Source organism: Nannobrachium achirus (genome assembly GCF_963921795.1).
Source record: "Nannobrachium achirus genome assembly, chromosome: 1".
NCBI classification, from domain to species: domain Eukaryota; kingdom Metazoa; phylum Chordata; class Actinopteri; order Myctophiformes; family Myctophidae; genus Nannobrachium; species Nannobrachium achirus.
Genome location: NC_137810.1, coordinates 56,279,069 through 56,303,206, shown reverse-complemented (window position 1 = coordinate 56,303,206; position 24,138 = coordinate 56,279,069). Strand labels below are relative to the sequence as shown.

The 24,138-nt window shown below is 38.6% G+C and overlaps 1 protein-coding gene across 1 annotated transcript; it reads right to left on the bottom strand.

Moving 5' to 3' along the window:
* Positions 1 to 5,827: 5,827 nt before the first annotated feature.
* Positions 5,828 to 8,728, bottom strand: lsm7 (LSM7 homolog, U6 small nuclear RNA and mRNA degradation associated). The gene is made up of 4 exons (XM_080722188.1): positions 8,706 to 8,728; positions 8,346 to 8,436; positions 7,558 to 7,629; positions 5,828 to 6,444 (listed from the first exon to the last, which is right to left on the bottom strand). The coding sequence occupies exons 1-4, from the start codon at positions 8,709 to 8,711 to the stop codon at positions 6,302 to 6,304; spliced, it is 312 nt and encodes a 103-aa protein (XP_080578314.1). The 5' UTR covers positions 8,712 to 8,728; the 3' UTR covers positions 5,828 to 6,301.
* Positions 8,729 to 24,138: the final 15,410 nt, after the last annotated feature.

Sequence of the window (24,138 nt, the reverse complement as noted above, 5' to 3'; positions counted from 1 at the left end):
CACCTTTTATTTTGAAATTTTTCCTCAAAGTCTATTCTCTAAAAAAATTGAAATCTAAGAAATTGAATAACTTTTTGGTCACATGACTTTTTCAACAAAATCATGGTTCAGATAATGTGTTAGGACGTCCTCCATGAGGCACAAATTTTATTTTGAAATTTTCCCTCAGTGTATTTTTGACGATTTTTTGAAATCTAAGAAATTGAATAACTTTTTGGTCACATGACTTTTTCAACAAAATCATGGTTCAGATAATTTGTTAGGAAGTCCTACATGATGCACACCTTTTATTTTGAAATTTTTCCTCAAAGTCTATTCTCTAAAAAAATTGAAATCTAAGAAATTGAATAACTTTTTGGTCACATGACTTTTTCAACAAAATCATGGTTCAGATAATGTGTTAGGACGTCCTCCATGAGGCACAAATTTTATTTTGAAATTTTCCCTCAGTGTATTTTTGACGATTTTTTGAAATCTAAGAAATTGAATAACTTTTTGGTCACATGACTTTTTCAACAAAATCATGGTTCAGATAATTTGTTAGGAAGTCCTACATGATGCACACCTTTTATTTTGAAATTTTTCCTCAAAGTCTACTCTCTAAATTTTTTTGAAATCTAAGAAATTGAATAACTTTTTGGTCACATGACTTTTTCAACAAAATCATGGTTCAGATAATGTGTTAGGACGTCCTCCATAAGGCACACATTTTATTTTGAAATTTTCCCTCAAAGTGTATTTTTGACGATTTTTTGAAATCTAAGAAATTGAATAACTTTTTGGTCACATGACTTTTTCAACAAAATCATGGTTCAGATAATTTGTTAGGAAGTCCTACATGATGCACACCTTTTATTTTGAAATTTTTCCTCAAAGTCTACTCTCTAAATTTTTTTGAAATCTAAGAAATTGAATAACTTTTTGGTCACATGTCTTTTTCAACAAAATCATGGTTCAGATAATGTGTTAGTACGTCCTCCATGAGGCACACATTTTATTTTGAAATTTTCCCTCAAAGTGTATTTTTGACGATTTTTTGAAATCAAAGAAATTGAATAACTTTTTGGTCACATGACTTTTTCAACAAAATCATGGTTCAGATAATTTGTTAGGAAGTCCTACATGATGCACACCTTTTATTTTGAATTTTTTCCTCAAAGTCTACTCTCTAAAATATTTTGAAATCTAAGAAATTGAATAACTTTTTGGTCACATGACTTTTTCAACAAAATCATGGTTCAGATAATTTGTTAGGAAGTCCTACATGACGCACACCTTTTATTTTGAAATCTTTCCTCAAAGTCTACTCTCTAAAAAAAATTGAAATCTAAGAAATTGAATAACTTTTTGGTCACATGACTTTTTCAACAAAATCATGGTTCAGATAATGTGTTAGGACGTCCTCCATGAGGCACAAATTTTATTTTGAAATTTTCCCTCAAAGTGTATTTTTGACGATTTTTTGAAATCTAAGAAATTGAATAACTTTTTGGTCACATGACTTTTTCAACAAAATCATGGTTCAGATAATTTGTTAGGAAGTCCTACATGATGCACACCTTTTATTTTGAAATGTTTCCTCAAAGTCTACTCTCTAAAAAATTTTGAAATCTAAGAAATTGAATAACTTTTTGGTCACATGACTTTTTCAACAAAATCATGGTTCAGATAATTTGTTAGGAAGTCCTACATGACGCACACCTTTTATTTTGAAATCTTTCCTCAAAGTCTATTCTCTAAAAATGTTTGAAATCTAAGAAATTGAATAACTTTTTGGTCACATGACTTTTTCAACAAAATCATGGTTCAGATAATGTGTTAGGACGTCTTCCATAAGGCACAAATTTTATTTTGAAATTTTCCCTCAAAGTGTATTTTTGACGATTTTTTGAAATCTAAGAAATTGAGTGACCTTTTGGTCACATGACTTTTTCAACAAAATCATGGTTCAGATAATTTGTTAGGAAGTCCTACATGACGCACACCTTTTATTTTGAAATTTTTCCTCAAAGTCTACTCTCTAAAAAAAATTGAAATCTAAGAAATGTAATATCTTTTTGGTCACATGACTTTTTCAACAAAATCATGGTTCAGATAATGTGTTAGGACGTCCTCCATGAGGCACAAATTTTATTTTGAAATTTTCCCTCAAAGTGTATTTTTGACGATTTTTTGAAATCTAAGAAATTGAATAACTTTTTGGTCACATGACTTTTTCAACGAAATCATGGTTCAGATAATTTGTTAGGAAGTCCTACATGATGCACACCTTTTATTTCGAAATTTTTCCTCAAAGTCTACTCTCTAAAACATTTTGAAATCTAAGAAATTGAATAACTTTTTGGTCACATGACTTTTTCAACAAAATCATGGTTCAGATAATGTGTTAGTACGTCCTCCATGAGGCACAAATTTTATTTTGAAATTTTCCCTCAAAGTGTATTTTTGACGATTTTTTGAAATCTAAGAAATTGAATAACTTTTTGGTCACATGACTTTTTCAACAAAGTCATGGTTCAGATAATTTGTTAGGAAGTCCTACATGATGCACACCTTTTATTTTGAAAATTTTCCTCAAAGTCTACTCTCTAAAAAAATTTGAAATCTAAGACATTTAATATCTTTTTGGTCACATGACTTTTTCAACAAAATCATGGTTCAGATAATGTGTTAGGACGTCCTCCATGAGGCACACATTTTATTTTGAAATTTTCCCTCAAAGTGTATTTTTGACGTTTTTTTGAAATCTAAGAAATTGAATAACCTTTTGGTCACATGACTTTTTCAACAAAATCATGGTTCAGATAATTTGTTAGGAAGTCCTACATGATGCACACCTTTTATTTTGAAATTTTTCCTCAAAGTCTACTCTCTAAAATGTTTTGAAATCTAAGAAATTGAATAACTTTTTGGCCAAAAAGTTATTCAATTTCTTAGATTTCAAAAAATCGTCAAAAATACACTGAGGGAAAATTTCAAAATAAAATTTGTGCCTCATGGAGGACGTCCTAACACATTATCTGAACCATGATTTTGTTGAAAAAGTCATGTGACCAAAAAGTTATTCAATTTCTTAGATTTCAAAATTTTTTAGAGAGTAGACTTTGAGGAAAAATTTCAAAATAAAAGGTGTGCATCATGTAGGACTTCCTAACAAATGATCTGAACCATGATTTTGTTGAAAAAGTCATGTGACCAAAAGGTTATTCAATTTCTTAGATTTCAAAAAAACGTCAAAAATACACTTTGAGGGAAAATTTCAAAATAAAATGTGTGCATCGTGTAGGAATGTCCAATGGACCTTGTGATGTATTTTGGTGTGTCCAGGTATTTTTTTCTAGGAGATATTGCATTTTTTTTAAAATGCAATCTGTAATTTGTGGACGGTCCCTAAAAATGTCGAATATCCATCTGGGTGAATATCCAACCTGAATCCAACTTCACCGCAGTAAGATCTGGTCAGATCAACTTGAAGACTATTTAAGCACCATGATGAGCACGTTGCAATGTAGCCCTGAATACATGACTATCATATACATGATAGTCAGTCATGTATTCAGGGCTAGTTGCAATGAAGCCAACCACCTCATTTTAATAAACTTGCTTTTTGATTGCAGGTTCACTGGTTGGCATTCAGGCTATTGAGCGCGTAAAACAGTTGAGGGAGGCCATCTTGCCACCCGTTTAAATGATATAAGTAAGTTAAAAGTAAAAACATTTGTATCACTATGTTTGTTACAGCTTTTTGGCGTATAATGCCCACCTATGGAGACCTGGAGACATGAGCTAAACGCACCCGAGCGTTTACGCACATCAAAGCCAGGTGCGCCCTGCCCCAGAGGGACATAAAACAATAACGGCTTTATGTTCTACAACTAAACTCACTCACCGCTCCTGTGTGATAGGATAGCCTACCTCTGTGCGCTGACATTCACAAAATCCCTCTCTTCACAGACAGTGGAGGACAACGATGCCGACAAGATAGATAGATGGATGGAAGAAGCGACAGGTGGCAATAGGTCCTCTGCCAAGGTGTGTTGTGTCTCTGGGTCTGGGGACAAGTCGCCTTTATCTAGTTCGGGTAGAAATCCCAAATTTGTCCTCCTCCCACAGCTCCGGATCCCCACTGGTCGCAGGGACGTATTTTTGGTTACGCCTGGGTGTACACAGGCATTTGTCCGATTCTTGTGATTATTCCCATAATCCTCGAGTAAATAACAACACCCAACACTACCATCCTCCCCAAAAACACACAGAAACAGAAAAAAACACAAGGGGTAGGGCGTAGGGGGGAAAGAACGTATCCAAAGGATGGAAAGCTCAGTCTTCGTCAACATGCAGCCTGGCCATGCTCCCCTGACACAGTGACTGAACACTAGCAGAGGAGGAGCATAACCTCCTGGAATTCTCTCTCTGCCCCCTGGCACCATGCCCAGGGCTCACTGCGGTTGGCACAACCATAGTCTTCTTTTACCTGGATTACAGCCTTCCTAGAGGGCTTTCTTTCTATTAAAGCCCTTCATCTACAGAGCCATCTAAAAACATGTAATATTGTGAAAAAGTAAATGTTCTTGAAACTTTCATATATTCTAATCTAGATACATTGCACTTTCAGTGAATTATTCCAAACCTTTTGTTAAAAGTTTGACTTTTCATGGCATACAGCTCATGAATATCAAATGTCCATATTTCAAAAGATAATATTACACAAGACCACTCAAAACAAGGATTTATAATAGAGAAATGTCAACCTTCTAAAGTCAGAGTTGCTTGAAGTCAAAAGTGGGAAGTTTCCGAAGTCAGTTATGATTTGGGGTGCTATGGCATCTGTATTCTGTAATGATGTGTGTGCTTCGTTCGCAACTGGTAAAAACCTAGCCCAACCCTACCCTCCCCTGCCCCTTCCATATAGGCTACTTACTGTTTGTTTAGACTTACTGTTTTCTTTTCTTTTTTCCTTTTCTTTACATATCTACTGCATAGTACTGTGTTCTATTTGTCTGTCATTCAATGTTATATGAGATACTTTAATGGTTTCCTGTTGAAATAAGCTTAGTCTTTTCATGGATCTCCTTTTAGTAGACCTTGTACCAGTGAACTGTACCGTCATGAAACTGTACTTTTTCCTATGCAAACTTCTAATAAAGCCTTCAATCAATCAATCAATGCTTGTTTACACAATATTCTATTTTCTCTTTTTTAGATGATCTGTATTCACTGTTTTAAGATGTCCACTCGGGGTAAAGAATAAAACATAAACATAAAATAAAGAAAATACAATAAAGACATACAGGCAGATGACAATTGAGTAATCTACATTACAAAGCACTGATTTTAATATTAGCAATGTTTTACCACCACCAGTTCCCCAGTCTGTAAAGATACCGTAAATACAGACATTGTTTTTACTCCATTGTCAGTTGTACTTGCTTTTTAAAAACTGTGCAATTTGAGCAATATTTTACAAATACATTTGCTTTGCCATGTTTTAAGATCGAATTGAAGAAGACACACCTTTCAGTTTACATTACCTCACCCAGCTTATAGAGCTTCCAAGCTGATGCAGTAAATACAATTGTCTCTTTGTTAGTGTGCAGAACAGCTTATCTCCACACACAACACACACTCCCTTTATCTCTATAATACACGTTAACTTAGATCGCAATCAAAAACCTCGCTTCCTGAAAGGCTGTTCAACTCTGGATACATAAGTATCACTATGAGAGAGTACCTTTAGAGTATGATATGCAAAAATGCTACCAGCTAGATGTCTTTTGAACTCACACAGGTACACGTTTAAATTACAAGAGAACACACAACTGACCAATGAGTTTTTAAGGGTATTTTATTATCAAAACAAAGAACAGTAAAAAGTTCACTTATTTTAGATAAAAAGAAAACATGGAACTATAGACACTGCCCTGCATCTAGGCTCTTTACAACTCAAAATATTTATTAATGAAATTTCCACAACACAAATAGAAACAAAGGTGTCTTTTTTTCCAACCAACATATGACTCAACGCAACTTGAATTTGCTTTGACATATGTACATAATTGCCGTTACGTGATTTAAGAAAACTAAAATTATGGTTGTGAAACTAAAACAACGTTTCACAAACTGCATAATGCATGTTATGTATAGAATGGGATCGTGTCTAGTCCGTTTTAAGCCTCAGTCAAACTCCATTGCGAGTCGGTGCCGCGTGCCGAAAATCACCTATCTGCAAGCTCAGCGCACGCCTCGGCTTGTAGATCGCCTATTTTTTGACGCATGACACCGACACGCAACAGAGTATAAATCAGCCGTCCTGCTGCTGGATGAAGGGGTTGGGTATCGCCTCCATGCCATCCTGGGGGCAGATAAGCACCACAGAGGTTCCTCTGCAGACCACCAGTCCCAGCTGCCTTGTGTCTTCTGTCAGCTTGAGCTGGTCATCTGGGTCTGTATGGAGACGGAGGAGGGAATGGATACAGGAGAAGAATTTATCAGGTTTTGTTCATTTGTCCCTTTGTAACTGAGAGTGCAAAACAAAGTCCATTTGGTTACATTTTCACACTCGAAGAGTTAAATTAATAAAACAGCGGTTCAAGTGGTGACACTTAAACAATGAGCAGTCACAGCAGGGGTTCTCAAACTTTTGAATTTCAAGGACCCCCATTTTGAGTGTACTACACATGGGACCAAATTAGGGTGACCATATATTCAGCCGCTCAAACCGGAACGCGAACCACTGTTCCCTAAAACCGTGACCCACAAAGCAATGCACACGGTCACCACGCACGCGCGCGCTCATTCTCTAACGTTTTTGCGCGCTCATACAATCCAATCCAATCCACTTTTTTATATAGCACATTTTACAACCGAGGTTTACAAAGTGCTGCACAAAAAAAACATTAGCAAAATACACATACAGGCAGTGATTGATTGACAAAAAGCCTCAGCGTTGAATTCAGACCATATTCAGACATGCAATGAATTTGTTCATGTTTTCTGATTGGTTAGGTAGGTCAGGTGAGCATGTTTTTCATGAAAAGAACATGATACATGTCTATGCAACCACTGAAAACAGCTACTATTATTTTAATTCAGGCGAAAACTGGGACAATTTTCTAGTCAATGTTGAAAACCGGGATATTTATTTCCTCTTTCTATCTGCAAAGTGTTTGTTTCCTAAAAAATCCACCGTAGACATGTTATGAGTTACGTTCTGTCAATAAATCCAAGCAGGCATGTTTTTTGTTGAACTTTGGAAGTGCTTGTCGCAACGTCCTGCCGCCTCCTGCATTATGTGACATTTAGAACCAGGTGGTACACAGGACCGTTGAGTGACTTCCCACAAGGGCTATACTAATTTCTTAGTAATTTCTTGACAGAAAGTAGCTCATAACATGTCTAAGGTGGATTATTTGAAACAAACACTTTGCAGATAGAAAGAGGATAATTAAGCTTTCCATCGATTCGCAAAATTGGTGAGTTTGATGTTGTTTAATACATTCAGATAGCAACAAAAAAAAAAGAAAAGAAAAAAATGACTATATGTCTCTCCCTACATACCTCGCATGTATTCGATCGTACCATCCAACACCAGGTTCAACAGAGGATCAAATCCTTTCAGTACACCACTGGCTGTGAACGCAGTACAACAACAAATAGATCAGAACTCTGGTTCTCAACCTTTTCAGGCTGCAACCCACAAAATAATCATTTAAACTGGGGACCCCCCACCCTGCACAAGCACTTGGAATTGTAAGAGTTGGCAATGGCATTACATTTAGTTTGACTAGATCTATTACATTGTGAAAATAGCCAATCTACATGCTCACAACGCCTCGCATTGTGAGCATGTAGATCTGCAATTTTCACAATTTCATCCTCTAATATTTGACAATTTGACCAATGTTTGACCAGAGGTACTAAAAAAGGTATTTAAAGTCCTTTTAATTGTCACTTTATAAATGTGTAGATACCCTCTACACTTAAACTTTATGTTGGTTTGTTTATCGTTGAGTGAGAAAACAATGTTGCACATTAGTTATTCATCTGGGGACCCCCCAAAATGATTTGGGTCCTGAGTACCCACATGTTGAGGACCACAGGATTTGAATACAGTACACACAACGATTTCTAATTCTAGAACTATAGTTCTATAGTTACAAAGTTGTCATTAGACTATAAAGTCCAATGACAACTTTGCATTGCATTCATTGTTTTATAATCACGGTCGGTAGGCCATGTCAATAACATTAACACAACCCAACATTGTGGCTGCAGCACCAGCTAGCTGCTTGGCTAGCCTTAGCTTCCAGCTCTAATGTTAGGCTACACAGTACACACACACACACCTTCTCGACCTCCTTGAAATTTCACTCGAATCGGTTTGTCGATGTATTTTGACAGGTCAAAGATACTCTCCTTCTTTTTCTTCTCTTTATCCTGCAGACCAAGAGGACACACACACGCGCGTCATTTATTCCACCAGCACATACACACACACAGCAACACCGGGTTAGCTGCATGCTAACAGTTAGCAGCATGTATCTGGGTTAAATATTTGCGTCTCAAATTACACGGTGATGTTTTTTCTTCCCATAGTGAGTTCAAAGAACAAAGCCACCCTCAACCTGAAACATAATTATGTATCATTGTTTAGACGTTATAATGGTGAAACGTTCCCATTTGAGAGGAGAATCAGTCGAACTCACCGCCATGTTCGCACAGGGTGACACGGAAGTTCAACTATGACCCGTCAGCTCTTCCACCAATCAAATCACCGAGCGCATCTGACGTAGCAAATAAAACAGCACAGACACGTATTTTATATTTCAGACGCTTTGTTTAGCAGTCTATGCTGGACCTCAGGCTGGTATAGATTCACTAGTGGACACACATCAATATAATCGTGTCAATGTATTGGTTCTAGGCCAGGCCAGGGGAGAACGGGGTAAGTAAGATGACAGATGAGAATGATGATGAGACACTTTTCACTCAATCGAAAGGTCAAGGATGTCCACGATCACAACACCTGCAGAGGCAGTTCCACTAAACATGTTCAAGTGTTCAACCTAGACTGTACTATCCGTCTGTCTTTCAATGTTGTATGAGATACATAAAGGGGAAGCCCACAACAAGTGGTTCCTGTCAATCCTGTGTAAATAAGCCGTAAAAGCTTACTGGGATGGGATCTCCTTTTAGTTGACCCAGACCTTGTACCAGTGATTTGTAGGCCTATTGTCATGAAACTGTACTTTTTTCTATTGCAAACTGCTAATAAACTCTTCAACCAATCAATCAATCAATCAATCAATCAATCAATCAATCAATCGTCAAAGAAAAGGTTCACTTGAAACCGGAGAAGTCTGTTCTCGAGAGACTACTTTTCACTTGACCACTGACCAACTGTGGAAGAAATTGGCTTAACCAGCACTGCCACCTGATGGTCAAAATGAGTAAATAACCTAAACGTGTGCTTCATATAGGTTTCCAAAGATTTGCAATACATCTGGCGTGGCGTCCATGATGATTATGATTGATTGATTGATTGATTGATTGATTGATTGATTGATTGATTGATTGATTGATTGATTTATTAGAAGTTTGCATAGGAAAAAGGTACAGTTTCATGACAGCACAGTTCACTGATACAAGGTCAACTAAAAGGAAACTCAGGTAAGGCAAGCTTATTTCCGTTGAGATCCTTCTCAATAAAGGAGTAGGCTAGCTCACCCCCAAAATGTATGTTTTCCTATTGATTAGTCACGCCATGGAGACTTGAGTTCAATAATATTTGTTTGTATTCGTCGCATTCCTAAGACAAAAGCAATGATTACAGTAAATGTATCCCCATTGATTCTGGATGGGGACCCAAAAGCATGGGCCTGGATGTGGACCCAAACAAGGCCCTGGATGCATCTGAGTCAGAATCAAAGGCAAAGGGGGTACAATTAGGGTCAAGGGTCAAGTAAATTTACCCCCATTGATTCTCACCCAAATGCATTTGGGTTCCCTGCCAGGGCCTTATGTGGGTCCCCATCCAGGCCCATGCATTTGGGTCCCCATCCAGAATCAACGGGGGTAAATTTACTATAATCAGTTGTTTTGTGGGGCGCCCGCTGGCCTGGTGGTCAAGGCGCATACCACATACTAGGCTAAAATGCCTGCTGGCGTCACCGGTTCGATTCCCGATCCGGACGACCTTTGCCACATGTCATTCCCCATCTCTCTCCCCATTTCCTGTCAGTCTACTGTCCTATCAATAAAGGCATAAAAAGCCCAAAAACAAATCTTTAAAAAAAAATCAGTTGTTTTGTCTTAGGAATGCGACAAATACAAAAGAATATTATTGAACTCAAGTCTCCATGGCGTGACTAATCAATAGGGAAAAAAGGCATTTTGGGGGTGAACTACTCCTTTAGATAGAACTATGTATGTAGTAAATTACTATTTACTACATACATAGAAATCACACATATAGGCCCACTGTTTTGTTTTTGTATTAGTTGTATTTATTCACACAATAAAAACAGTGCATATAAGGTAACAATTATTACAATACACTATGACAGGCATAAGTATTTACACACGTATTCCAGAGCACAGGACCTCTTTGTTTAGAACTGGCAGGTTATGTGACATGATGAAAGTGAAACATTTAGAGGGATATTTCACTTTCAAATTCAGTATTTAGATATTTCATGTAAATGTTATCATTGATTGATTGATTGATCAGGTTGGCATAAGTATTTACACATGTATTCCAGAGCAAAGAACCTCTTTATTTAGAACTGGTTGGTTATGTGACATGAAAGTGAAACATTTAAAGGGATATTTCACTTGAACTTTTTCACTTTTCATAGTTCACTTTCCTCCCCATACACACCTGTAACTTCAATTTTGACCATGATAGATTCATTAAAAACATTATTTTTTCTAGTGACTCATAAGGGGACAGGTCTCTTCGGCACCAAACCATTGGTGGAGGTTTCGGGGGCAAGGCAAGGTGTCATACGTTGCTCTGATCAGGAAGCTGAGCCTAGCTTGGGGGATCATCCACAGGTCAGACAATGACATGGGTCTGTTTGTGAGACCTTCCCATGATGTCCAACGACCTTGCTGGCCCTGGGACACCGCTTTGATGTTAAGGCGTTCCTGCTCAGTTCTTGCCACTTCTGCCACCACCGTGGCTCTTCAATCTTCTTTGGAAGCCTTTGACCAGAACGAGGGCGTCTCGTCTCTCCCGAGGCCTGCTCGACCCTCCTGGACTCTGCCGACCACCTCGCGGTGTTTCAGCCTGCCGATTGCCAAGTCGACCTCTTCTTGGGCTTCCCACTTTCGCTGCTCTCACCAGCTGGTCAGTGGATTCCCTCAGCTCCAGCACCAACCGAGCCTTCTCTTGCTTGTATCCCAAGCTGATGGATCGCGGTGGCATTTGTTGCGTGTTTCTACCTACCTAAAAGGCCTACGTCTGACAGGCATCTTGGCAGTCCCAGCCACTTCCTGATGGGCAAGTTTATGTCCAGATTATGTGCAGAGTTATGTTATGAGGTGTGTACAGTAAATGAGGGATTGAAAGTAACTTCGTTGGCATAAGTATTTAAACACTTATTCCTTTGTTTAGAACCTGTCTTCTTTGTTTAGAGACCGGAAGATCACTGCTTCTAGTTAACACATGTTTCTCAATACAATAACGGCTTTCTCAAAGAATGAAAGTGAAAGAGTGTGTGTGTGTGTGTGTGTGTGTGTGTGTGTGTGTGTGTGTGTGTGTGTGTGTGTGTGTGTGTGTGTGTGTGTGTGTGTGTGTGTGTGTGTGTGTTTGTGTGTCTAAAGTGAAAGTTACTTCACCAAATGCAATTGCATAATTGCAATTACATGCAATTATGCAATGTTTTGAGTCTTTACAGTAAATGAGGGATTGAAAGTAACTTCGTTGGCATAAGTATTTAAACACTTATTCCTTTGTTTAGAACCTGTCTTCTTTGTTTAGAGACCGGAAGAGCACTGCTTCTAGTTAACACATGTTTCTCAATACAATAACGGCTTTCTCAAAGAATGAAAGTGAAAGAGTGTGTGTGTGTGTGTGTGTGTGTGTGTGTGTGTGTGTGTGTGTGTGTGTGTGTGTGTGTGTGTGTGTGTGTGTGTGTGTGTGTGTGTGTGTGTGTCTAAAGTGAAAGTTACTTCACCAAATGCAATTGCATAATTGCAATTACATGCAATTATGCAATGTTTTGAGTCTTTTATTACTACACAATAGATAGATAGATAGATAGATAGATAGATAGATAGATAGATTTCAAATTGGGGGATTCTTTTTTTCTTTTCTTTTTTTTTCTTAAAATGCATATCAATTCTTAACATCGGTTATTGGCCTTGATCACAACAAATCTATATAGAAATCGAACATGAAAATCCCATATCAGTAGACCCCTACACATCATACAAGAAAATAAACTAGAAGAGTTCACAGAATAAATACAAATTTGAATAAGAGCACTCGCTTGAGAAATTACCATATAGGGTCTGGGAATTGAAGCAGCTATAGGAGGAGGCAATCAACATTAACCTTATAACGAAATTGCTTTCATACTGTATAGCTTTTTATTGCCTTGAACTGAAACAATGTTTGACAGATATGACACTAATGGAGAGGGGAAATGGCACACATTAGGCATAGTGTATAATGCAAGCCCGACATAAAGGTATACAGTAGTAGGCTATATAGCATGACAGGAAAAGGCAGAGATGGGCACAGAATACAAACAAAAGTAGTGAAATAGAAAGATACAAATACCAGGATATTATCACCAGGATAGTGTCTTGGTGACAGTCGCCTATCCTGGTCAGTATTAGACCAAGTACTGATAAAGTATTATTTTGTATTTTGTGCCCATCTCTGACCAGAGGCATGATGCCTAAATCTACTGTAAATCATGTACCCAAATACATCTTTGGATGCATATTTGTGTACTGTTTTATGTTTGAAAAAGTAGGCCTCGATGAGTCATTTTACAAAGGGAGAAATAGCTCATACTCCCTCCAGAGCCATTGTCATTCATATGGTGTGTTCCATTAACCATTTCTAAGATTGTGTTTTGAATGTTGCACTTCGGTGTGCTGTAAATCAAATGCTTGGTAGTGTGCAGGAAATGCTTAGTTGTGTGTAGGCCTTTACAATGAAACGACAACACATGTAGTTACCGTACATGATTTGATGGCAAAGAGTATTTTGGGAAGGGAGTGTCAGGTTTGGCATTTTGAGTGTGAGGTTTTCAGTTTTATCCAACTCTAGTTGATTGATTGTCATTGATTGTCATTGACAGCCTACGCACATGCGTCATACTGTATTGCTGCAATACACCCAGATGCTTTAAATACCAGCCAAATACTTCCAAATGACACCTGCTCCCATTTCTCCTGCATCCAGAGGAGACAGTAGAACAGTGAGGACTTAATCAGAGCAGTCAATTTCAACAAGTACTACCAGTTCGAGTTAGTGCAGTGCAGCAGCTCTCAATGTACGGAATAATGATACTGAAGTGGAACGCCGTCAAGGCAAAGAAAAAGTCAACATGGAGCAGCAAGGTGAGTCAGTTACTCAGTGTGTAGATTAATCAGGGGTCTTCAGCGTTCAGGCCAAGGACCCCTTAGTTGAGAGAGAGATGAAGCATGGACCCCCACAACCATATAGTTTCATAGTTTGACAGCAATCATCAGTATATTTTGGATTCATGTTAATGTGGATTTTCAGATATTTAACCACTTGAACCGTCAATACTTGGTAAACTTGACCTTTCACTGTACTTAGTTTGCTCTTTTCCCCCTCAAAAGCTCTTATTTTTTAGCCTGATTTCAGACTCAGCTAAAGAGTCCACTCTGAGAGTGGGCGGGGTCTCTGGTCTGGAAGCAGGCTACTTATTTTTGGCAATGTATATGTTTGTTTCCTCATGCCAATAAAGCTCATTTGAATTGAATTGAATTGAAAATGTAAATAACAGTTTAAAGTTAAGCACTTATATGCATGCTATGTCAGGTACACACAATATGAGTACATAGGTTGCTGCAATACAGCCAGTTGCTTTTCAAAAATGAACTTCAGATGCCACTTCCATTTCACCTATCCAGAGGAGGCATCGTCTCAACTGTCTATCTACCCATTTGATAAAAGATCACATGTTTCACAGGGCTATAAGAGTCTTAAAAGGCACATTCTATCAATTTGATGTATAACCATTTGTCCATTTGTCTTGTGAAATCTAAACTGCTGTTTTAATAAAATGTTCCTCCTTTAGGTGAAGGTTTTCAGAGTACCTCTGGAGAGCCTACCTCAGTATAATGCTGAACATGGGGATGTACCAAGGTAAGTGCCTAAGCTAAGTGGAGAAACCTTGTTTCAAAAGCCACCAAATTATGTCAGTTAATCTTACTGTTTAAAAGGTGTTTATTTATTTGTTGTTACTAATTTCATTTCACATGTCTTGCTTTCTCAGGTTTGTGGTGGATGCATGTTCGATGCTGCTGGAGCACTCAGACACAGAGGGCCTGTTCAGAGTGCCAGGTTCTAAAGTCAGGCAGGACGCACTTAGGGTGAGTGATGCCTCTTTACGTTGAACTTGCTTTTTATTAGGCGACCGTGACCCGTTTAATCGTTTCACCGGAAAAGTTTTTTTTTTGTTATCAATTATTTTTATTTTCCATAACATGAAATTAGAGACATACATATGAATAGAACAAGAAAAAGTAAAACATTAATCAAAAGAAAAATGCAATTAACAGACAAACAACACAAACAATAGCAAAACAAGAAAAGGAAAAGAAAACCCACCCACCCCCTTTCCCCGGACCAACACGGAATGTACAATAGTGCATGCCTGTGCTAGGCTGTTACCACTATATAGTGATTTCTTGAATCATAGCCTTAAGCTTATCTGCAATGTCCGACCACATATTAATGTTTTCTTCTTTTGCTCCGTGTAACCTTGCTATCGACTGCTCTAAATATACTATATCTAGAAAGGTCAAGGCCCACTGGCGAAACGTTAACGTATGAGGAGGTTTCCACCGCGTAGCTACCATCTTCTTCGCCGCCGTTAATCCAGCAAAGAAGATGCGCTTGCGTATATTGTTTAGTTGCAACTGTGAGACGTCATTTAATAAAAATAAAGAAGGAGAAGATATGATATTAATACTAAAAATAGTTGAAAGTTTGGAGGCAACCATATTCCAGAATGACGACACATTTGGGCATTCCCAAACCATGTGAAGGAAGGTACCAATACTATTTGAGGCGCAGAGAGTGCAGTTGGGATTATTCAAAATCCTCATAGCACATAGTCTGCGGGGAGTTAAATAAGTCCGATGAACAAAATTTAAATGAATTTGTTGATGGTCTGGATTTCTAGAAGATAGCCTAATGTTAGACCATACTGTGTCCCAACAAAAGTCAGGGTCCAAATTTGGTACATCATTCCTCCAAACAGTATCAACAGATAGGGGCCCATAACTACAGTCTAATAAAAAACCATAGAGGGTGGAAACCAAACCTCTTGTTCTGTTACCATCACAGATAAACTCATGGAAGGGGTGCAATCTAAGGGGAGCTTGCCATGGGACCCCGTAGGTCCTCATGGACGTTCTCAGTTGGAAGTAGAAAAAAAGGGTATTTCCAGGCAGATTGAAGATGTCACACAAATCTCGAAAAGGTCGTAAACCATTTCTATCAAATAAGTCCCCTAATGTACGAATCCCCTTAGCCCTCCACCTTGGAAAGCGAATGGGGCGATCCTCGATTAAAAGTCTTTGATTATTGAACACTGGGGAAAATAAGTTCCATTTACAATCAATCTTACACATCTTTTCAGCTGCCCTCCATACTGCCACTAAATGAGAAATGATAGGTCCAAAGCGAACTTTGCATTGATGTGTAGTTATGTTTGAATAGATAAGATCTCTCAATTCAACAGGCTGCACTAAACTCTCCTCAAGCTCTCTCCAAGAAACCTTATTTGCTGGGTTAAACCAATTTAAAAGGGGGCGGAGCGTGAAGGCCCAATAATAAAATTTAAAGTTGGGCAATGAAAGGCCGCCATCATCTCTAGCACGTTGTAATAGAGAAAGTTTAAGACGAGGGCGTTTCCCTTTCCACACAAACTTAGATATCGAAGAGTGAAGCTTATTCCAGTATTGCGGCGGTGGTGGCAAAGGGAGCATAGAGCTTACAAAGTTAACCCTAGGAAGAACATTCATCTTTATGATTGAAACTCGAGCTTGGAGAGAGTTGGGCAAAGATGACCATCTATCTAAATCAAGACAAATCTTATTTAGAGTGTCACCATAGTTGTTCTTAACAATAGCCTGAAGAGAGGGGAAAATATCTATGCCAAGATATTTGAATTGGCTTACTACTGGGATTATGGGCGGCAGGATAGCAGATCTCAGTTTCACCGGAAAAGTTAAACATTTTCAAATATATGTTAAAAAATAGAAATAGACGATCAACAAGTAGGCCTACACAATGCGTCGCATAACTCGCATTAGTTATTTCCGTATTTTTTTGTTTGTTATGCTTTTGAAAGTATAAAGTTATGAATGTGTTTATTTGTCATATCTGCCCTGAGGAATTTGTGCTTAGGAAACCTAATTTAAAACATACACAAGAAGTATATGACTATTGACTAATGTGATCTTGTCATCACCGTCAGTAGGCCTATATACACAGTTAATACACAAATAAAATTCAGCTAAACAGTGGATCACAATGTATGTAAAACTAGAATACAATATACAAAAAAAAAATCACACTTGTGTGAACTGAGCGGTGGAGGCTGCGTGTGTGTGTGTGTGTGTGTGTGTGTGTGTGTGTGTGTGTGTGTGTGAGGGAGTGTGCCTTGCCTGGCCTGGCCTGAACAACAGCGCCCCTCCCTTAACATGTGTGGTCAGAAAAGGTACTGCAGGCTACATACAGACAGACACGCACACACACACACACACATACATACCCACACACACGGCCACGTATAGGAGACGGTGTCACCACCGCTCAAAAACAGAATACAATATAAGAAAAAACATCAATTCAACCAATATTAAACCTCAATATATTCAAGATAGAAATAAAAATAAAATAGCTACAGAAGAGAAATCTTTATTTCCTACAAATACAATGCAATTCACTCAATTCATTGTTCAGGCAGGAGGTTAACATTTCTAAAGTAAATTGAAATGATTTATATGACAATTAACCAGAAAGTAAAATGTTATGATCGTGAGAAGTGAAGTATAACGTCACTGTCGGGCAGAAACCTCGTATCTCCAAGTTTCAAATGTATACATTTCTTTCGCAAAGCAAAGCCTTGCTTCATCATACAAGGCTGTTGCACAAAAGTAGTGAAAACAGCAGATCTACAAGCACACAACGCCTCGCGGTGCGAGGCGTTTTCACTAGTTTAAATCATTTTTAAAATGATAAATACAAAACAAACGGTTTTGGACATACAAGGTTTCCACCCGACAACGACGATAAATGAAGTCTAACACGATTTGTTTGCATTGTTTCATCAGATCAAACTGAATAAGGGTGAGGAGTGTCTGTCCGAGGCCAATCCCCATATTGTGGCCAGCCTGGTGAAGGAGTTCTTCAGGGAGCTGCCAGAACCTGTCTTGCCCACCCGGCTGCATGAGGCCTTTCTGCAGGCACAGCAACTGACCAGCCAGGCAGACCGCACCGCCGCCACAATGCTGCTGACCTGCCAACTGCCTGGCAGAAACATCAGCTTGCTGCGCTACTTCTTTGACTTTCTCCACTGTGTGTCCAAGAGGTAAATAATGTGTGATGATATTAATCTCCATATATGGGAATCCATGTGTTATACCAACTTAAAAGGTAACAAGCTAGAGGTGTGGAAAGCCTTCGTAACAATACATTTCGGCTCCATAATGTGCATTTAATCTTTATTTGATTTTTCATCCATCTGACCTTCAAGAACGTGGCTATAGGGGTAATAATAATAATAATAATAATAATAATAATAATGTGTATAATAAAATAATAAATGTATAGCACGGTATATACTGTATGTAACTGTATATATATGCGTACATACATACCGGTACATACATACATACATACATACATACATACATACATACATACATACATACATACGTACATACATACACTTTTTCCCACTGTATTCCCTGGCAAATAAATGGATTCTGATTGTAATTGTAATCTGTGGTTGTTGTTTGTTTCTACCATAGGAGTGCAGAGAACAAGATGGACAGCAGCAACCTGTCTGTGGTCCTGACTCCCAACCTCCTTCCCTCTGGAGAGGCAACAGGGAATAAGGAACTCCTCAAGCTGCAGACGGCAGTCATACAATGTTTCATCGACAACGCCCACGACTTCGGTAAGACTCTAGACCAGGGGTCTTCAACAGGGGGTCCGGGACCCCTAGGGGGTCCTCAGAGTTACTACAGGGGGGCCACCAAATTATAGGATCATTCTTTTAAATTAACAACTATGAACCCTCGCATCCCTATTCTGTGGAGAACTTTAGCCAAAAATAGCAGATCTACAAGTGTGACGCGTTGAGAGCTTGTAGAGCGGCTATTTTCGGCAAATAGGTTTGGTGTAGAGGTCCAAAAGAGCAAACCAAGTACAGAGTAAAAGGTCAAGTTAACTAAAAACACGAATCCAAAGACATCTATATTTGTACAATTTATTTCTCAATGTGAAAATCAATAAAAACATGTTTAAAAAAAACAAAAAAAACACGAATCCAACATAAACTGATGACAGTGCTGTCAAACTAGTCAATGAATCTACCATGTGAAATCGATGAAAATCTGCATCACGCATTTCAGGCCAGGGGTCCTTGGCCTGAAATGTTGAAGACCCCTGCTGACGCCACAGTTCATTTCTAATATGCCATCAATTTAGACAATAAAATGACAGTTAACCACTTAAACTATATACTTTATTGAGGGGACCATGGATGTGTACTTGGTCCCCATATTTTTCCTCTACAGTACACCAAATCTCATTAGTACAAATATCCGATCAGCAAGCTGTAGATGCTATTTTCCCAGAATATTATTAAATGCTTATACTATTATACGGCAAGTACAGTAAGGCCACAGCTCTTTGGCCATGGACGTAATCTAATGATAATCACCTGTTATCTTACAATAAATGCGACATCAGGGTTTTCCGGAACCGGCACAAAAGGCTCTAACATCACATACGCCACATGAGTCAACAAAGACTTCGGCACGCGCGTTCCCCGCCGCAGCGACCCGATACGCGGTTCTCCGGAACCGCCCCGAAAGTTTTGGAATCTCCATATACGGAGCTGATGTCTGACATCAGATCTCCATATACGGGCATAAAATGGACAAATGCAAACAGATGGTCAAAACAGGTCCTATGACAACAGGTATAAAGAAGTTTGCATTAAAGGGTTGGGCATTCATTCCCAATTTACATCGTTCCCGAGTAGGCCGGTCCTCGACTAGACGCTTGGCCGACCGTCAGGCAGATACAGAGATCTCCATATATGGGCATAAATGGACACAGGCAAACAGATGGTCAAAACAGGTCCTATGACAACAGGTATAATTAGGTTTGCATTAAAGGGCGGGGCATTCATTCCCTATTTACATCGTTCCCGAGTTGGCCAGGTTGCCGACTAGACGCTCGGCCGGTCGAGCTTCTAGTATGTTTAAATAAACTAATTGTCTCCATCATAGAGAGATATTAGACCTTTAGTCATCAGGCAGACACTCTGTACTAGAATGTTAGGAATATGTTTGTTTACACACACAAACACACTTTCATTATACAGAAAGACAAGCATTTGGTAAAGTTGTAGTGCATACCATATTAGAAATCCTTACATTATACATCCCTTTAGGACCCAAACACATTTGATTAATATGTGGCGAATCAACTAATCAATGACTTCCTTTGTGCTGATAGGTGTGTTACCACAGGGGAGAACAGTGGAGAATGTTCCAGCCATGTTGGTCAGTGAGGCCAGCAATATGTTGCTTCCTCAAGACAGAGAGGAGAGAAACCAACAACAGAGAGACCAGAGGCCCGTGGGACAGAGAAGGAAGAACCCACCCAATCTTCTCTGTTTTCCTCTCGCCATTTTCACGCTATTTTTTTGCGCCCCCCGTCCTGATTTTTCCCAGGCCTGCTCCCGGGACCCCCCAATTCACCCATTGTCAGCCTTCTGATTGGTCCATGGCCAACCAGAAAAATCATTCTCTTTTGCTAAATGGAAAGAGTGTAGTTTTAAAATTATATTTATATTTATTTTTAGGTATTGGGTATATATATATTGGGGATATTTTAAATGGGCAGAATTACAATTAAAATACATTTTATGTTGAGGACGAGCCTATAGTTCCACAATTTCCTGCTCAGCGCAAGTCAGCCTAGAGTAGCCTGCTCTCTCTCCCTCTGCCTGTTTCAGAGGATTAAACTAATTAAAACATGTATTGTCGGGGGAAAACCCCCGTTTTGCAATGTAACTACTGTACTTTTTTGTTCCTTTTTTATTAATACCACATAGATGTTTTTCTTTTGGTACTTTAAATAGAGTTGAACTCCAGATGACCTCCAGAGGATGCATTGCTGAGGGCAAGGCCTATGTAAATTAGCCATGTGCTATTCATAGTAGCCATGTGTTCTGTGTAGATGCTTGGTTCAATTCTGCATAGATTGTCCCAGTGGCCTCAGTTCAGAAAAAGCTAAAGTATGGCAACATGACTGGTGACACCAGTCATGTTGCCATACCTTATCAACAGGCATGATTCATTTATTTTGAGAAGTACATTTTCTTTTTTCCCCCCCGTTTCTACGGTTTCTTGGGCTGGATATGGCAGCCTGGAACAGTTGTTCAAGTGCAGCTAAACTTGGCATGTTAGTAAATGTGCCACAATTAACAATAATGCATTGCTCCTGAAATGTGGTGAATACAATTATAATACCTTGTTGAAGTGACGATTTTGTAAAATTTTGCATTTGTAGTTATTTTACTGTATTTTAAGTTTTTAACAACATAATTAACCAGCACAGATAGACAAAGAGACATTCATGTATTTATATTTAAAAGTAACTTTTATTTTCCCCCCTGAACCCAGGGTATGGCAGCTGCATACCCCTGCCATACCCAATTGACGCCCCTGGATTGTCCAAATAGACTTTTTTTTTTACTCATATTCCTTACTTAAGTAAAAGTATCAATACTGCTATATAGAAATACGTACTCTGTTATAAGTAAAGGTCTGTAATTGAAAATGTACTTGAGTAAAAGTACGAAAGTATTGGGATCAAGTACCAAAAGTAAAAGTACAAAATGTTTGAAAATAGCAGATCTACAAGCTCACAAATAGCTTAGCTTAGGTATAAAATATGGCTAAAGTGGATTATGTATGTTTTATAATATTATCATAATTTGTATCTGCAAAGTAACTAGTAACTAACATTTTCAAATAATTGTAGTGGAGTAAAAAGTACAATATTTGGATCCCAGATGTAGTGGAGTAGAAGTAAAGGTATTGGAAATTGGAAATACTCAAGTAAAGTACAAATACCTCAAAGTTTTACTTAAGTACGTTACCTACACCTCTCTCTCTCTCTCTCTCTCTCTCTCTCTCTCTCTCTCTCTCTCTCTCTCTCTCTCTGTCTGTCTGTCTGTCTGTCTGTGTCTCTCTCTCTCTCCCCATCCCACCCTCCATATCACTATTCACTACATCGTTTGGAAATCACCTAATCAATTCCTTCCTATTTGTTTTAAGTAGAACATGACCTGTGCTACCCTTTTTTTCTTTTTTACACATGCACTTTGTAATAAAATTTAACTGTTATTTACATACAAATAATTGTCTGTGAACTTTATTGAAGTGAGTGACAAGATGTAAAGATTGTGCATTGTGATGTTTGCCACTGAATTATAATCTGTAGCCATGCAGGACCTTTAGACTGGGGAATCAAATGAGTTCCAGTAATCTGCAATAGATGTAATGCAAAAGATAGTTAATTATTATTATGCATTGTGAGCTTGTAGATCGGCTATTTTATATATATATTATAATATATAATATTCATCTGTTGAATCGAGACAAACTAAATGTAATGGCTCAACTACGGCAATTCCATGAGTTCCCCCCAACCTGTGCTTGTCAAATGTGAAGGACCACAGTTCACATGATTATTTTGGGGTGTCTTGAAAGCTTGAGAACCAATGATTAGCACATTAGTCTTCAACATTTTCAGGCCATGGACCCCTTAGTTGAGAGAGAGATGAAGCAGGGACCCCCACAACCTTATATAGTTTCATTGTTTGACAGCACAATCATCAGTGTATTTTGAATTCATGTCAATTTGTGTTTTTAGATATTTTACCACTTGAACCGTCAATACATAATAAACTTGACCTTTCACTCAGCAGTCTGCTCTTTTTCCCCTCTACACCAAACCTCTTTGCCGAGAATAGCCAATCTACAAGCTCACAAGGCCTTGTGAGCTTGTAGATGGGCGCTAAGGTTCAAGTGGTTAATATAAAAAAGGAGAAAAGTCACAAAGATTTGGAGGACCCCCTGTAGTAACTCTGAAGACCCCCTAGGGGTCCCGGGCCCCCTGTTGAAGACCCCTGATTTAGCAGACTGTATGTCTTTCATCAAGTGAGCCATCAAGCCATGCATCACTAGATCAACCTCTCTCCCAATGAAGTGGAAAACAGAAAGGGTCATTATCTTTTATTATGGTATTGTCATATTTTACAAAAGGATGATAAAGGTGTAATCACAGCACTATCTGGGTGATATAATTGTTCACATTATTAATCTGGCAGTACTACTGCCATTGCTGTGGTTGCCTTGACACCCTGTCTGTGTAGTAACTACACAGATAGGTTAATGTGATGACAGATTAATGTGCAACTACACTGTAGTTGCACATGAATACAGAAATGTACTGTATGACACAAGTCTCACATACACATACAAATAATAAGCCTATAACATTAAGCCTATTAAGCCATTAGAGAATAGCAGATCTACAAGCTCAAAACATTGTGAGCTTGTAGATCTGCCATTTTCACAACGTTGTGAGATTGTAGATCTGCTATTTTCAGAACTATACACATCTTGCAAGGGCAGAGACAATGAAATCAAATGGAGGTCCAGACCAACTCCTTGATATGAATGTTCTTGAATGTTCTTGTTTTAATAGGAGCTCGGTGCCCCTGCTGTTTTTGTCCTTATGATTTTGGTTATTTGATTATTTTATTTGTGCGAACCAGCTCTTGGCAGAATAATAAACTCGAAGTATAAACTCTGAATTCTAAAACGGCTAGTTCCATTCCTTGATTCTGATTGGCTGGTTTCCCTGCTGTGGTATGTGAGACTATAACCCACACCTTTAATCAGTTTATATCAAACCCAGGTGCGTTATTTCTTTCCACAGTGTTGTGAAGCTAGACTAGAGAACTTGATTGCAAGTAACAGGTGTGTTGTTTCTGCAGCCTGTCGGGAATTATTTTCTTGTAGCTGGGGACTACTTTCTTGCAGAGCAGACCTTATAGTGACATAGAACAGTTTTAATTGGTACAATGTATGATTTTTCATGTTGCCATATTGTAACCGTTAAGCAATAAGCCACACAAGGCGAGTGGTTACGTGTATTTTACACCGGCTGAGAAGTTTTGAGACACTCGGCTGTGCCTCATGTCTCCCTATGCCTCTCAGCCGGTGTAAAATACCAGGTAACCACTCGCCTCTTGTGGCTTATTTCTTCAGCATAGCCTATTTGGCTCAGGCTGTGCTAGTAGTACCGGTGGGCCATAGTTGTAGCCACAACAGGTGGTTGGTCACGGGTGGTAGGAGGCATTGGGGCTTTTAGTGCATGATAGGCCTAATGTTTGCTGCATGCTTATTCACATTTTATTGTGTCTAACATACTTTTGTGTCTTTGCAGTAATTCAGTGTGCTTGGCACCCCGGCTACTACTATATTGTATTGGTATTGTAATTTTAACCCTTGTGACATTGATATAGTTTGTAGTACATACTACATACTATCTTGCAATTGATATTTCTAACCTCATGACCTGCTCTTATTTGAAGCATTCTGCCT